Source organism: Haliotis rubra, unplaced genomic scaffold, assembly GCF_003918875.1.
Source record: "Haliotis rubra isolate DU_JTF1 unplaced genomic scaffold, ASM391887v1 Scf36, whole genome shotgun sequence".
Lineage (NCBI taxonomy): Eukaryota > Metazoa > Mollusca > Gastropoda > Lepetellida > Haliotidae > Haliotis > Haliotis rubra.
Genome location: NW_025767035.1, coordinates 122,878 through 139,692, shown reverse-complemented (window position 1 = coordinate 139,692; position 16,815 = coordinate 122,878). Strand labels below are relative to the sequence as shown.

The 16,815-nt window shown below is 39.5% G+C and overlaps 1 protein-coding gene and 1 long non-coding RNA gene across 2 annotated transcripts; both read left to right on the top strand.

The window, feature by feature from the left end:
- The first annotated feature begins 278 nt into the window (after positions 1-278).
- Positions 279-6,657, top strand: LOC124285395. Its single transcript, XR_006900810.1, has 2 exons — positions 279-4,276; positions 4,364-6,657. It is a non-coding gene; the product is annotated as an uncharacterized LOC124285395 (long non-coding RNA).
- Positions 6,658-11,177: 4,520 nt separating this feature from the next.
- On the top strand, positions 11,178-16,815 carry LOC124285412 (nucleolar protein 58-like). Its single transcript, XM_046721636.1, has 8 exons — positions 11,178-11,254; positions 12,305-12,410; positions 12,652-12,726; positions 12,986-13,048; positions 13,800-13,849; positions 15,441-15,494; positions 16,376-16,459; positions 16,695-16,815. The coding sequence occupies exons 2-8, from the start codon at positions 12,359-12,361 to the stop codon at positions 16,743-16,745; spliced, it is 429 nt and encodes a 142-aa protein (XP_046577592.1). The 5' UTR covers positions 11,178-11,254; positions 12,305-12,358; the 3' UTR covers positions 16,746-16,815.

The following is a 16,815-nucleotide window of genomic DNA, read 5'->3' as shown; positions in this document are numbered from 1 at the left end:
TCAAATCGTTTTTATTGGTTTGTATTTCAAGGGGGTATGCGCAGTAGTTGGAACAGTGAAACAAATGGACGTGTGGTACGTGATGAGTGTTAACTTTGACTACCATAGAAACCAACCCTTCTTGTTCTCGCGGTTTCATTTAATGCGCATACACCCTTGCAATACAAACCAATAATAGCGATGTGAAACTATGATCATTTGTTAAACAACTTTTACCCTAAGTTGAATAAAATTCTGAAATTTTAATGTTCAATTTGCAAGGTAGAATAATAAGGATTCGCAATCTTAATTTCACTTTATTTGATTTACTTTTTTGTTTGAAGTGAAATTCATCTGTACGTTTTCACTGCAAACAGACTATAACAAGTAGCATGCACAATATAATCTTGCCAAAGCTACATACTCACAACCAGGTTCATTTGTTATTACTGTATTTTACATACTTGTGTCTGTGATGGTTAGAAAGTCTGAATTTGTGATCCCATATGTGAGATCAGGCCCACTATTTGATCTATTGAATTTATATATGTTTTCACTTAGGCATTAACTCATTAAGGACTTATTATAACATTTACTGCACATTTCCAGCTGCAGTTGCTATGTTTTATACAGAAAACAGTTAGTGAGACATTGTTCCTTCAAAAATGAAGTAAAGGGTACTCAACATCTCGTGTGTATTGTTGTTATATAAGATGGGCCATTTTATATTTTGTCATATTTTAACAAAAAAATGCCTGATGGAGAGCTTTGTCAACACAATCTATTTGTTTACAGAGAACAAAGTTGTATAATGTAAGTGATATTAAATACTTAACATTATCATGAATCATTTACTGGAATATTGTATTTGATGGCAGTTATTTAATATAGCTGGTATATAGATGCACATAGATGATGTCTACAAACATGTTGGTCTATTTATATTAGGAGAGAGGTACCTATGTCATATCTGTTTTCCTGTTTCTTTGTATAAGGCTTATGTATATCTTAATACTGACTATTAAAATTACAAAATCATGTAATACATCCAAGGACTCCTGACTCAGACACACGTATCTGAGACAAGCAGTGTTGATGTTGCATGTGGACTCCACATGTTGTATTAGGAAGGAGTTTCCTTTATACTGGGGGAAGACGTCTCCAACTGACTTCAAATTTAAAAGAAAAAATGCCTGACTGTTGTATTGATAATTTGTAATGGCATTTTATGTGAAAGTATAATGACTCCAAATTTTATAGCCAATTTTTAGTTAAAAAGTTCCTCTGATAATTGAGTCAAGAAGCCTAAAGAAATGTTGTATTTTCTTTCACTCAACAAACAAGAGTTGTACTTGATTACATAACAACTTCTTTTTATTCTTTACACGAAGTTTCAGAGCCAAATCTTGCTCTTTCATTAGGTGAAAGACTTGATAAAGGAGCAAGAACTAGCTCTGAAACGTATAAAGAATAAAAAGAAGTTGTAATCCTTAAAAACATGTCATGTATTCTAAATGCCTTTCAAGAACTTCAAGAGTTGTACTTTTGAAACTGTAGAGAGTCCTTTGATCCGAGTCATTAAATCAACATAAAAAAGAAAGCAATTATGTTTGGTAAATAAATGTGTTGACCTCGCAACAGAAACAGCAACAGACCAAGGGGCCAACTTCAATACTGCTTTTGAGTATACGGAATGTGAAAATGTAGACACTTCAGCTATTTCCTGTTAACCCTTGAAAGGCTGCCAAGGGATATATGTTTCTCAGCTGTGCATGGTTGACTGAACAAAACCCCAACAAGTTGTAAGATACAATTTTGTTGTTGTTGTTGTTTCATATTATCATGGTGTTCATATTTATAAACATGTAGATGTAAGTATTGTATATATATTTTGTAATGTTTTGATATATGGCTTCAGTGAGTTGTACATTTCTGATTTTCATATTTAATCTTCTGTTCTGGTTTGCAATAATGAATTTTTTGTTTGGTGACGTTGTGAAGTATTGGGTGAAGGCCACAGGTGTATGAAGGCCCGTAGTGTATGAATGCCCTGAGTTTATGAATGCCCTGAGTTTATGAAGGGTGTTTTCAAATGGTTGTTGCTGTTTGTCATGGAGTTATGAGTGGTGCAAGCAGAACAAACCACCCCAGGCTGTGATATATAGAGAGCTGCTCCACATCGGTGTTGTAGTGTCATGTGGAAGTTGCCTATAATCATGATAATATACTACACAAAATCACCAAGGTAAATCCATGTATACTGATCTATACTACACAAAAGAAGATAAAGAAAGCACAATTTTTTCATATTGCTTTAGCATTTCTGTCATGCCATTTTGAAACCAGTTGTATTATATTAAATGTACCCTGCTTACATTTTTAATTTCAACCCAACAACAGCCAGCTGATTGACCCAATGTATTGCCCCTGTCAAGACCAGACTGTGACTAGTTTAGTAATGGGAAAGATTCATGTGCTCTTTAACTTTTTTGAGTTGTATAGATCCGCATATAGGAATTTGCCTGTTTGATGTAATTGATTTAGTGCAGGGGGATTCAAAGCCTTTACCTGTAGGCATCCCTGGTGGGTCCCAGCCTACAAACTGGGTTCCCAGAGAAAGTACAATATTGAAAACTGTGCTATACCATGAGTGATGAACGATTGCTTATCTTCAGAGGTTGTTAGGTAAACAAAATATAAAGTAAATCTATATATTGTATTTTTAAATGATTATGTACAGAAATAATTGTATGTGGCACCAGATTATGAAATAGCAGTATTTATTCCTGAACATTCATACACACAGATTGTAATTTCTTTCCATTTTAGTATTGTGTGTGTCCATGATGCAGGATTTTATGTCTTGTAGTTTCCTGAGCATGTATCATCAGTAACAGGGAAATGGTCAGCCTGAGGCCTGATTGTTTTAGTAACAGTTTCACCACTTAATTTCTATATTTTTTGTAAGAAAATAATTAAAGCATGTGACATTCAGGCATTTGACCTGTTGAAATGTTTGTTTTCAATACTTACTACAAAATACATCTTTTAGTGTAACTGTGCAAAGGTAAGAGAAGTGTGTACATGTAATTCTTAGTTACGTTTAACTTAAACCCTGTGTACACCTGACCTTGAATATGTATACATTAGATAAATAAATCTTATGAATACATACCTCTAACACTTAACTGCCTTTTTCCTGATAATTGTTTCTGAATCCATAGGTTTTGCTTGAATATAATTGTTAAAGTCCATGGTTTTGTGTTGTCTATATTCCTAGTGATCCTCCAAGCACAATCAGCAGAAGTTATCTCCCTTAACAGAAAGGTTTAGGTCACAATTTAGGTCACAATTCAGCCAGAGACACATTTGTAGGCAAGATGGCTGCACTAGATTTCTTATTTCAAGAATCAATGCCACCTCTGCCTGATCAAGAAGACATTGCCATGGAAATCCAGTTGCCAGAGGCTCTTTTCTTCAATCAGCTAAGCATAATTACCTCAATCTTCCTTAGTCTTCCTTCCCATCTAAGATCATCAAGGTTTTGAATGAGTGATTGTCTCTATTCAAGTATTCAGACCGTTTGGGATGTTTTTTCTTCTCAGGGAAAAGATTCTTATGTGACTGATAACAGAAATTCACCTTCACTTTTCACGGTTTTGTAGTTAAAATATTGTAACATTTGTTCATCAAGGAAGGGAGAATCACAGATTTTGATGAAAGAGTTAAGCTTTCTTTATTCCCAGTCTCTACTAGCAGTCCAATTTCCTCTGTTGAGGAGGGATCATTATCTGCATCAGTTATGTTCATCTATGCCTCTTGCCGATCAGTTCTTTAATGGGAAATGTATAGCCTTGGACATCCTAAAATCAGAGAATGATAGGAAGTTCAACAGGGCTCCAACATCAGGTTTACTACTAGGAGGACCTGCTAGGAAGAAAGACTACACAAAACCATAGACTTATTTTCTTGAAGCTAAACCTGTTAATTGACAGAAACAAATTTCTGGAAAAATGCAATCAAGTGTTAGAGGTAGTATTCTAAGAATTAATATCACTGATGATAATGTTCCAAACATGTCATTTTCATAGAAATGTAACACATGTTATATTTGGGATTACACTTTCTCAATAAAGTACAGATTCTAGTACTTTTGGGGGGGGGGGGGGTGCGGATGGGGTTAGACAGTCCCATCCAGGAATCGAACCCATACAGTCCAGAGTCTGGTGTCTAATCGTCTGCACACAAAGTTACCTGTCTAACCCACTCAGGCTCATTTCAATGAGGATTAAAAAAGGTCTTTTTAAAGCTTGTACTCTTATCATATTCACATTTAATATATTTTGAGTACTCTGATCCATTAAGAAGTATTAATGAGTTTAAGGAATCTTTCACTGACCGACAACATATTCATCAAGTTTCCCATCAGTCATGCTAACCTTTGGCAGTGAATGTTTGAAATGAATATCTTATCATGATCTATCATCATTTCATTTGTACGTCCACTGATTCAGATTGCGTTAAGTGTCTGTATGGATGCAAGATTCTAGATGATCTGTATAGAAACTGTTCCTGACAATGTTTCATCAACAAATTGCCGTGTGATATAATTGTATATATTTTTAATCAGCTTTATTAGAAGTGAAATAGTAGATCAACATTTTCCTTGTTCTAATCCATTAATGTTTTCATATCGTATATTTTCAACACTTTCAGTCTGTATCCTACCCATGGTTGTATGAAGGGAGATACTGTATACACGGTGTCACTGTGGTGTGTATTAAGTCAAGTACTGGACCAAGCATGGAAGTAAATGGAGGATCAGATATTCCTACACACAGATTATCAGTAAAACCCATTGTCAGACTATATTTGAAGCACTGACAACAGGATTCTGAAAGTTTAATGTTTCTGTGTTATTCATTCTTAGTTTAAGTAGGTAGTTTTAGCACAATAGTGATTGGCTATATATATTGACATATATAATGTTTATGATTCTGCAATTCGCTGTGCAGAGTTACATCTTTTGGGGTTGATCTTATGACTGGGGGTGCGGCAATGGGGGGTAGCCAAGTGGTTGAAGTGTTCACTCGTCCCGCTGAAGACCCGATTTCGATTCCCCACTTGGGTACAATGTGTGAAGCCAATTTCTGGTGTCCCTAGCAGTGATATTGCTGGAATATTGTTAAAAGCGGCATCTCGCTCACTAACTCTCTCTTAGGATTGTGGGTTTGAGCCCCAGTTTGCCCTGGGTTTGTCAACACCATACCCAAGCTTGTAGGTTTCCCTGCATTACTTTGGGCTTTCATCACTAATTAAGGTGCCACTTTGTGATGTAAACTGGACTACTGTCAAAAGTAGCATTAAATCCAACTTACTGATATATACTTGAAAAGATTATGCAGTGGGACTATATGTCAAATTAGCGTATTCTGATTTTGATAGATTAGTGCTCTTAATTTAACCTTGTTAAATGAACATGTATATCAAACTTAAGCATTACATTTAGAAATAACTGTTACATAATTGTGTCAGATCAAAGTATATATTTTCTTGTCTGGTGACCAGTGTCACTTTAAATAGTAAGTCTGTTATACTACTGCATGTCAGTTTAGTGGGGGAAACCTGAGTGGTGGTAACAAACCAGATGATACTCAGGGTGAATTCAAGCCAGTCATCACCAGATCCTGACACTACTAAGGGAGGGAACTCTGCACATCAGGCCATAGTTCACATAGGGGGGAATTAGCTTATGAATAGGTAGGGTGTATGCTCAATACACAAATGTGTATTTTTAATACTACTTGCAACCTTTTGATCAAGAAACCTAACCTCCTGAGTCTTGTATTTTGTACAATGATGTAACATGTGTTGTTAATGTTTTAATGTTTGTTATATGTTTGTATATCTCACTTGTCACACACTGAGATGAGAATGAATGGTGGTCAGGTGACTGTCACTGTATCTGGTCCCCATTCAATGAAGCGATTTATATATTTGACAATATTAAGTCTATGTTGAAGGTTGAGAGTTATGGCAGTATTAGCATTAAGATTGCTTTGTGGAGCGTCACTCTGTTCTCAACCAGTGAGAAGTCAATGTGTTTCATTGTCAGGCTTCAAATCATCGGGACCAGAGCCTTAGCGACTAAACTATTGTAAATGTATGTTATAGTGTTCAAAGTCTTAATACTGAGATTGTTTTATGCAAGCGGGTCCTGATTCAGAGCGCTCCAAATTGGTCTTTTAAAATACTGAATATTTCTTGTAGTTTTACATCTGTATCAGAGCTACATTAAATAGCAGCCCAGTTGTTAGAATTGGCCTTCAGCAGCCAATGCTTGTAACATGGTGGTGAGATTTCCAGACCTGGTCATCAAATGCCAGTTGCATAGATGTATGCTTATGGTGTCGATCACTGGATTGTCTGGTCCAGATTTGATTATTTACAGACTTCAATGACATAGCTAGAACATTGCTGAGGGTGACATTACGCAAACAAAATCACACAAAGCAATCTTAGCATTAAGGCTGTTGTTATGACTAACAAGTGTTATTTCACTGGTTGCCATGGTTTCAGTTTCCTGGAAGTAACAGTACAGGTATTACCTGACTGGTTTGTGAGGTTTGACAGGAATGGTGTAATTGATAATCAAGGAATAAACCACTGTGATTGTTGCGTTATTGTTTCTCTGTGTTGTATTTTCACAGCTACATGTGCTGAAATAGCTTCTTAAGATGGCATTCGGGCATTAATAAGATGAGCAAGGGAGATAATTCTAGGTATATATCTTCTTCCTCATAATAAGTGGTGGTTTTGGTAACACCCACCTTTCTTTGCTCCCTCCTCCTGCTTATGGTTGTCCTACCAGATATGCAACTGAATGTTCTTCTGGTGTCCTGCTGGATTTCCTCCTGGTTGTCCTACTTGTTGTCCTGCTGGATGCCTTACTGGATGTCCTCCTGGTTGTCCTGTCGGATGCCCTACTGGTTGTCCTGCTGGATGTCCTCCAGGTTGTCCTGATGGATGTCCTCCTTGGTTGTCCTGCTGGGTGTCCTACTGGTTGTCCTGCTTGGTTTCCTACTGGTTGTCCTACTGGTTGTCCTGAGTGTCCTGTTGGATGTCCTCCTGGTTGTCCTGCTGGGTGTCCTACTGGTTGTCCTGCTTGGTGTTCCTACTGGTTGTCCTGAGTGTCCTGTTGGATGTCCTACTGGTTGTCCTGTCGGATGTCCTACTGGTTGTCCTGCTGGATGTCCTCCTGGTTGTCCTGTCGGATGTCCTACTGGTTGTCCTGCTGGATGTCCTCCTGGTTGTCCTGCTGGGTGTCCTACTGGTTGTCCTCCTGGTTGTCCTGAGTGTCCACTCGGATGTCCTACTGGGTGTCCTGCTGGGTGTCCTGGATGTCCTGCTGGGTGTCCTACTTGTTTTCCTCCTTGGTGTCCCACTGGATGTCCTCCTGGTTGCCCTGCTGGGTGTCCTACTGGTTTTCCTCCTCCCACTGGTGTCCCACTGGTTGTCCTCCTGGGTGTACTGGATGTCCTGTGTCCTGCTGGGTGTCCTACTGGATGTCCTGCTGGGTGTCCTACTGGTTGTCCTCCTGGTGTCCTGCTGGATGTCCTCCTTGTTGTCCTGCTGGATGTCCTCCTTGTTGTCCTGCTGGATGTCCTCCTTGTTGTCCTGCTGGATGTCCCTTGTTGTCCTGCTGGATGTCCTTGTTGTCCTGCAGCCCCAAGCTGTCCTCACTAGGTACCTACTGCTGGTTGTCCTGCTGGATGTCCTGCTGGATGTCCTTGTCCTGCAGGGTGTCCTACTAGTTGTCCTACTGGGTGTCCTGCTGGATGTCTTACTGAATGTCCTGCCGGGGTGTTCTTCTGGTTGTCCTACTGGGTGTCGATGTGGGTGTCCTCGGTGTCCCATCGAGTGTCCGGGTGGGTGTTCTGCTGGGTATCTTACTGGGTGTAAGAACAAAGATCAACCGCTGATACATTTATGTTTATTGAAACATTCTTGTGGTAGAAGAGCCTCAATATTTGGTTCATAGGCGGTACGTAATTGAAACAAATCCTGAAACAAGATACAATGTATATATCTTGTATGATAATGTTGTAATAGTATTAATATGGATTGAAGGCGATTTGGGACCAACGTGAGAGCTACTTCTGGCCAATTGCACGACATTGTACCACTGCTTACATAAAGTACTTTCACATAAAGGAAATCTAATTGGTAACACCAGTTTACCCATCCTGATATATATTAATGATAAACAATGCACCCGGATAAATACACAGCGGACAATGACCCGTATACACTACCGACGAGGTGAGGTGAAATGGGGTTTAACGTCACACTTAAGATTATTTCGCTCATATGACGACGTTCATGCGTGTGTATGGGTGGCTGCTTGTTAGCCGGTCTTAAGCTGGTTTTATAGTGCAAGCTCACATAGATACCATGCCGCAGTTAAGCATGAATACCCCACTCAGACACATTATACTGACTCCGAGCCGACCAGTCCTTGTACCCATCAATGCCGAGCGAGCGCCAGGCAGGGACCAACAAGTACCATATTTTAACGTATTTTGGTATGACGTGGCCGGGGATCGAACCCGCGACCTTCCGCTCTCCTGGAGGACGCTCTAACCACTACACCACGGAGGCGATCACTTCCCACAAAAAATGCAGGAAGTGATGAAAGGGGTAGAGTCTATACATGTCTTTAAAATTTCTTTCGGCCTACTGATCGACATTTGGTGTGTCCACCATATTAGGCTTCACGTGCACCAATTCCTGATGACATACTGTTGATTATTGCCCTCCATTCTGCCCGAAGAGCTACCCACAGCTGGGACACGGTGATGAGTGATGAGTGATGAGTCTGGCGTTCACTTTCCGCCCAAGAACATCAAAGATGATCTTTCGGATATTTCCACTGGAAACAACTTGTGACGACCTTGGCATTGTCCGACATTGTCATCCAGCGAACGGAACAACCACAGGAATTCAACTTAACCCTGCCTAGTCAAACATCCACTCATTATAACGAAACCGTGTGTGATACTGCCTCATATAATTTCATGAACACAACGTTTTCTGTCATCTGTGAATTAGAGGCAAAACCTTGATTCGTCTGTAAAAAGAGGCATAATACCACTGTGGCACATTCCGTCCCTGGTGTTGCCTAGTTAATCTCATCCTAATCTTTGATGTGTGGGGCCCATTTCTGGTGTCCCTGGCGTGATATTGCTGGAATATTGCGTAAAAACAAAACCCAATCCCATCTTTGCTGCAAAACCAAGGGAAACAATTTGCTAGCAGGCGATGCAGACCAAGTACCTCGACAAAATGAAAAGACGAGTATCTAACGGAAGTGTAGGGCCAACGCTTTGTTCTCCCATGCAAACCTTCCCTTTGTTACAATAGAATGTGTACCATTTGCATTGACGATTTTTCCTTTTATTGTTATATGTAAAGGCCAGATTTAGTTGTTTGTGTTCTTTTTGTTTGTTTGCGACTTAATGTTCCTTTCAGTCTTCCTTCAGAGATGTAAGTGGGCAAGGGTAACCCATTTGTTTAAGACGAGACAATTCCCTGTGCAGAGTTTGCGTTCGTTGGAAAGTCCAGAAACCTATGATTGTAGGTTCGAATCCACGTTCGCCCGATCATATTTCTATGTCAGCATAGTGGCACAGTGGCAGACCTGTATCACCTCGGGCTTTCCTCTTCTTTGATCTGAGATGTTGTAACCTAAATACTGTTAAAAACTGCGTAAAACCAAACTCACTCACTCACTCAGTACATACGACTTCCAACTGAAACATACTTATACATGTCTGAATTTCCTGAGAAAAACAACAACAATCGACTAACGTTTGTCTCTACCCCAACTCTAAGTTATATGATCATACACAAAACGTGTGGTAGTGTTCCCCATTCGTTTTGCATTCTTAATCCCCTGAACCACACCCTTTCAAAATCCCTGGATCCGCCCATGGTTCTTGGCCTTACCTGTTATAACTTGAAGCAATGTTAGACATCACCTATTTGTCTTGTTTAGTGCAGATTGGATAGAATTGTTTCCTTGTCTGTTGTTAACGCCACACTCAGCAATATTCCAATTATATGGCCGGCGGCTGTCCGTTAATAATCGAGTTTGGACCAGGCAATCCAGTGATCAACGGCATCAACATCGATCTACGCATTGGGATACGATGTGTCACCCATGTCAGCGAACCTGATCACCTGATCCGGTTAGTCACCTCTTAGAACAAACATGGGTTGCTGAAGACCAATTTAACCAGGATCTTCACGGGTCTTGGAAGAACACTGGTATATTAACTCAGTAACAGAAACATACGTATTCAGTATGAAATTATGGTGATTCACTTAAGCCACTGATCCGGCGCCGGTTCTGTATAACGCTGGCACTGTACTTAGCAAGTGTAGCTTCCCGAGTCCAACACTTTACAGAACGTCATACAAAGAGTACAAGTTTTCAAATGCTAATTATAAAATTGGTTAAAATTAAAATTGAAAATTAACTTCAACATTATTTAGGGATGGTCATTTAAAATAGGGTGATGGAAGTGTCATGTAAAACGTTAAATTAGATTAAATGATGTTTGACAGTTGATGTCAGCAAAATACGATACAGCTAGGTCTGGGACGGGTGACCCGGATACCCGGTACGGGTGGGTAATGACTTGGACCCGGGTACCCGTCTCAATACCCGGACCCTTTATGATCATGTGACTAATAGATTAAACAATGTTATTCTTTCATGATTAAAAGGTTGTTTTGACTTGGAAGATTTAGACATAATTTACAGTCACTTCTTTTGAATATAATACATGGTTAAGATATTGTAAAACTGGAGATTTTAGCCTCCGAGCTGAAGAATAAATTGCCATTTCTTGCAAATTTGGAGCCAGGAATTAACATAACGGGTATCCGGGTAGGGTAATAGGAGGTGGGGTACCCGAGTAGAAAGACCTAGATACAGCCCTAAACCCTAAAACAAATCAAACGATCTCATGGAATTCATCAAGTAATCGCCCAGGCTTGTTTTAGAAACGCGGATTCTAATATTTGGGCAGAACGTATTGGCTCGCGTGTACGTGTTGCTAGGCGTCTAGTAAAGGAATTACGGTACTTTCGTCAGAACAGAAGCTCAATCACAAGGGGCAAATAACTCTGAATTTCGATTATGTCCCCCCCTGAACGGGACACAGCAGCAACTGCTGGTTTGACACGGTGCATCGGATCAAACATGCAGGTATATACTAGTATTTATACACCGAAATGTTGGTAGTTATAACACCTAGAAGTAGCCTTCCACTGCAACCTTGTTTCAGGATCTTACAGACACAGTGGCCAGTCGAGGATATACATTTTATAAATGTCAAAATATGTGTTCCTTTGAAAAAAAACCCCGAGTGCTTTGACAAAATCAAAACATCCTAGAAACTAGCGTAAACCGCTATTGTCAGAAGCACTGCATGATGCATCGTGAGGTTTTTCGAAATAATGAAAGAAATTTACAAGTTTGTTCCATTTCTTGTAAGGGGTTGAACAGGGATAGCCTGTAAGCAAATTGTAAACAACATACCACATTTCCTCTACTAGGAGCTCGCCGTCCATACTGTGAGGGTAAATAATTGCTCCAAATAGCCACTGGATTGTGGAGACTCATGATGTAGCTTGAATCCACTTGTATACTTGTGGAAATCGCTTTTCTCACTGGCCTAACTTGATAAATAGCATCCCATGCCAGGGTACTTACATTTGTTTAAAAGGTAGATGAAGGGAACATTTTAAATTAGTTATATTTCAGGGGTGGAAATAACCCATTGCCCGACGCCCGAGTCCAGTGTTTTTTCTGTCGGGCAAGCAAATTTGTATATTACACTGTACCGGTGTCCAGTTGACTTTCCAATATTAATTATGTTGTTTATTTTAAAAAATCAACAAGAAAATGGCCGGTATAGTGTAAAAATTATCAGGGCAAGTGATTTTACATGTGCCACTGTACCGGAGTACACTAGCAATTTTAAAGTTATTCAACCATACTATTTACACTTTAGTATGAAGAATTTTGAATCCATCATAATTATGCAATATGTTCTCTCATAGGTCATGATCTATAGAATCTAGTATAGGATCTCATGTAAATGGAAGGAGGGTGTGTATGTCTTAACACATAACTGCCTTTGCACGAATTACAGGATGCTTACAGATATTTATAACGATGTTATTAATGAAGTAGAAAAAAACATTGATAGAAAATACATGCAAAAGACATTTGTAATACAAATCATTTTATCAGTTTTTCAGATGATCTGGTATTCTATGACACTGTAAGCTGCACTGTGGAGACAATATGGAACCTTCATCACACTCAAGTAGAAGGAGTAGCAGAGATATTGAGAGCGGTAAGTGCAGTGTAAGGAGCTCAGATTGCATCTTGTGTGTAAGGTGAGGTGGCCAGAGGTTAGGGGCAGTGTCAGGAGCTCTGATGTATGTGCGAGGAGAAGAGAAGTAAATGCAGTGAAGAAGTGAGTACATTGCCATTCTTCACATTTGATGAACCACACAAACATTGAGTTGTATCTTTGGATGATTGCATGTTTATGGTACCAAGTATTTACAGAGGAGGATTTCTATTGTACCTAGATACAAGGCCAGCCAAACGCAGACATGTGTCTAGTGACAGCAGCAGTGATGACACTGACTCCTCGTCAGATTCAGGTAGGCTTGCAAGATACTCAGCCTTCTGTTAAATGTCTGCTGAACTTACATGCTTACATTTCTAGTATCAGTGTGATGATACGATATGTTTCATGACATGCGTTGTGATGTGTATTTTAGTACTTGAATAATTAAGGTTTTCACAAATATATTTATGGAGCTTGAAATTAGTGGAAGCTGTTATACTATTTTCCTTTGCTGCTTATTAAGAACTGTTAAATTTATTTAAGTTATGTTAATTGTTTAATTGTTATTTCAGACGTGGACAGATACAGGAAGAAGAAGAAAAGGCACAGGGACTCCTCAGATTCATCATCATCAGGTGAGCCACAGTACCTCTTGAACAGACACTGTGACTGGGACACAACTTAACTTGAAAAAACTTCTACTTAAAACCCACGTCCTTAAACAATTGATGGTGTATAGGTTACACAGGCACTCACCCATCTTCAGCCATTTTTAAACATTTCCTTAAACCCAGTATTCTAATTTGAAACTAATTGTGTCCCTTAGCCTGACAGGAGGATCTGCTGATAGTAGTTTGAATGCCCTTTTTCCTCATGGGTGTGTCCTTGGTTTGTCTGCACCATCCTGGTTGGTTGCTTTTCTCCAGAGGTACATTCCCCTTTTTCACCTTCCCAAAAGGAGTGTGTGAGTGAGTGAGTTTAGTTTTACGCTGCACTCAGCAATATTCCAGCTATATGGCGGCGGTCTGTAAATAATCGAGTCTGGACCAGACAATCCAGTGATCAACAGCATGTGCATTGATCTCCGCAATTGGGAACCGATGACATGTGTCAACCAAGCCAGCGAACCTGACCACCCAATCTCATTAATCGCCTCTTATGACAAAGCATGGGTTACTGAAAGTACATTCTAACCTGGACCTTCACATGTTTTCTAAAAGGAATAAGGTATAACCTACTCTTTGGGTCATTCTGAAACCAAGGTGAAAGTTACAGACTCCTTCTCAATTGAAAGCCATTGATATGGAATATGAATTCATAATAACTAGGTTTTTAGAGGCAAGACACATTGTTGCAGGTATACATAAATGTTGCTTTTTTGTACAGATGATAACCATCGGAGGAAGAGCAAGAAACACCACAAGCATAAGCACAAGGTATTGAGAAAGTTATAAAGAAAGACCTGATGAGTGTTGCCATAATGTGTTCCTTGAGGATTGAGTTAGAACAGGTGGTAGAGGCAGCCAGATAGATCAGGCCCGCTGACGTGGATGATTGTGTGTCATTGTACAGCATGGCATAACAATCTTTGTGTGCTTGGCTTTGAAATATTTGAAGGCCACCTCACGGCTTGAATTAGCTGGGGTGCAGTGTTGAGTAACAAAGACAGTTTTAATCCATGTAAAGATAATTTGTGATAATGTGAAAGTCATTACCTGATCAGATTCTGAACCATGAGTATGTATTTATGCAGATTTTAGTTGAATGCCTTTTGAGAAGAACATTATACGTTGTTCACTGGTCACGAGGAGGGCATGGGTTGATGTACCCTTGATGTTTGTTTATGTTCCCTGAGCCCAAACAAACATCAAGGGTACATCAACCCATGGGCCCCGAGGGACCAGTGAACAACGTATTTATCTTACCGATCACCTTAATATTAATTTTGAATTTGTTTGAAGCACGGGTACAAATCTTTTTGTAGCCATCGCTAGATTTTGCTGACAAGCAAAACAGATTTAGAGTTATCTCCCTTCCATCGATTTGCATTCGCTAAACATCGGTAATTTCCGTACATCATAAGTGATTCAATGCTATTCGAGATAAAGAATTACTACTACGAAGTACCAAATGAGTTGCCATTGACAACGGGGTACATTGAAATGTTACTCGCTTGTTAGCGGGGTACATTGAAAATAATAGAAGAGCGCTCAGCCAATCAGAAAGCGATATTTATGTTTGAGGTAAGATAATGTGAAATGGTCATGGATAATTAATGACAATGCCAAAACCAGACTGACTAATCAACTCTGTCACTTATTGGACAAAACTTGGAAATTCCTAGACTCAAAAGGACCCAGTTTTTCATGCCTACTGCAAGAGCTGATTAATGTGGTGATAATACTTGGCTTGGATTATTATACACCCCTGTACTGGTTGAGGGTGGTTCTTTATTCTTGCCATCAACCCCTGCTTAGCCTGGTCGTGACATCAGTAGATGCAGGTCGTCATCTAATTACTGGAATATCGACACCACATAGTGCTTCATATTTTTCATCTGATGGTCATGTCGTATTTTGTGACCCTGTTTGCATTTATGTTAAAGGTAAAACCAAAAGTCAGCAGATCTGATGTCACACAAACACATTTCTCTGAAAATAAGTCTTTGTAGATGCGAATTTGTAATGATAATATTGAAATTAAGGTAATCTGGATTATATTTTGAGTAATGATAAATTCATCACATGTGGTACTAGTGGGGTGGAAAAGTTTTCAAGTTATACGTTTGTGTACTCCATTCCACTTTCTATCTTATGGTGTCCTTGAAATAATGCCGACATCACACAAGTGTCATATTTATCTTACACATTAACCCAGATATGCATAAGTATTTCTGCTATGGCCCCACTCTGTTCAGTTAGTTGCATAACTAACGATTGCCTCCCTTTGTTGGTATGTGACCTTGACCTGACATCTGCTGTTTGACCTTTGACCTGGATGATACATGGTGATGAAATCCTCCAACAGAAGAAGAAGAAGAAGAAACACTCCAAGGACAAGGGACCAGTCCAGCTTTCTAAGGTAATGTCCTGTGCATGTTGGTATCTCATTGGCCATTTTTCCTGAGGGTAGATACAGCTGTAAATTTCATCACTGAGCTGTGATAAATGTTTTTCACATTAACATGCCACCTCAAATCATTTTATTGTACTCAGATACCTAAGGATGATGTTTGTTGCTTTATTCACATGTTTCTTCACATTTTGCAACCAGCCTAGACATGCTACCATACTTCAAAGGTTTGTATTTACAACTTTTGAGTGAGAGGAAAACCATCGAGACTATTTTTGCATGGGACAAATGTCAGTATTTCTTGTGCAAAATACAGATTCTGTAAGCATCTTGTCAAAGAAATAAAAGAATGTGATATAGAATGCTTCATACTTTTGAAATATATTCATGAAATGTGAGAAGGGCGGTAAACACTGTTGTCACTAATAACACATACCCTGTTCCAAACCGCCTCTGTGGTGTAGTGATTAGAGCATCCCACCCCTTAGGTCGTGGGTTCGATCCCCGTCCGCGTCATACCGAAAGACATTAGAATATGGTAGGCCTGCTTGTTGTTCCCTGCCTGGTGCTCTGCATTTATGGGTAAAACAAGGACTGGTCAGCTCAGAGTCAGTATAATGTGTCTCGGTGGGGTATTCATGCTTTGCTGCGGTATGGTATCACAGTGAGCTAGCACTATAAAACCAGCTTAGGTCTGGGCTGGTACAAGCAGCCATACATGCACATGCATGCATGTCGTCATATGAGCGAATTATTTTTAAGTACAACGTTAAACGTCATTTCACCTCACTTCACCTCCCCTGTTCCAGTATCTGTAAAAATGTTGCCACGGATTACATCCCTTATTATGCTATCTCTAAATCTCTCAATAATTACCTCCCTTGTTCCAGTATATGAAAGAGAAGGGCGCCCGCAGTTCCATCTCGGGAAAGAAGATCAAGATGAAGGTGAAGAAGTCCAAGCATGATAAGCAGGTAAGATTCCAGCAGTTGGCTAGATGGATGACACAAACAATATATCAGTTATATCCTAACATGTCAACTTAAAGTAGGAAAACCAAATATTTTGTTGGTCTCTGGTGTAAATCAGATACATGTATGAGCTTGTATAATGTAGATCATAATCAGTGGAAATCTTAGATTCCAATTACTGATCAGTGGATACTGGTGTGAATAGATATGTTACAAATGTGGATCTGCTTTGTTCCAGCGAGACAAGAACCGAGCCCAGCTGCTGCAGTTTCTGAATGATGCACTGTGATAGAGGAGGATATTGCTTTAAGACATGGTACTGCTGCTGGAAATTCTACGTAATAAAGAATGGAAATCCA

What these genes read in the sequence shown, in the direction of transcription:
- LOC124285412 (XM_046721636.1), top strand. Translation starts at nt 12,359, where the DNA reads ATGGAACCTTCATCACACTCAAGTAGAAGGAGTAGCAGAGATATTGAG. An exon ending in TGACTCCTCGTCAGATTCAG is followed by an intron (nt 12,727 to 12,985) that starts GTAGGCTTGCAA and finishes TTGTTATTTCAG; the next exon opens with ACGTGGACAGATACAGGAAG. An exon ending in CTCAGATTCATCATCATCAG is followed by an intron (nt 13,049 to 13,799) that starts GTGAGCCACAGT and finishes TTTTTTGTACAG; the next exon opens with ATGATAACCATCGGAGGAAG.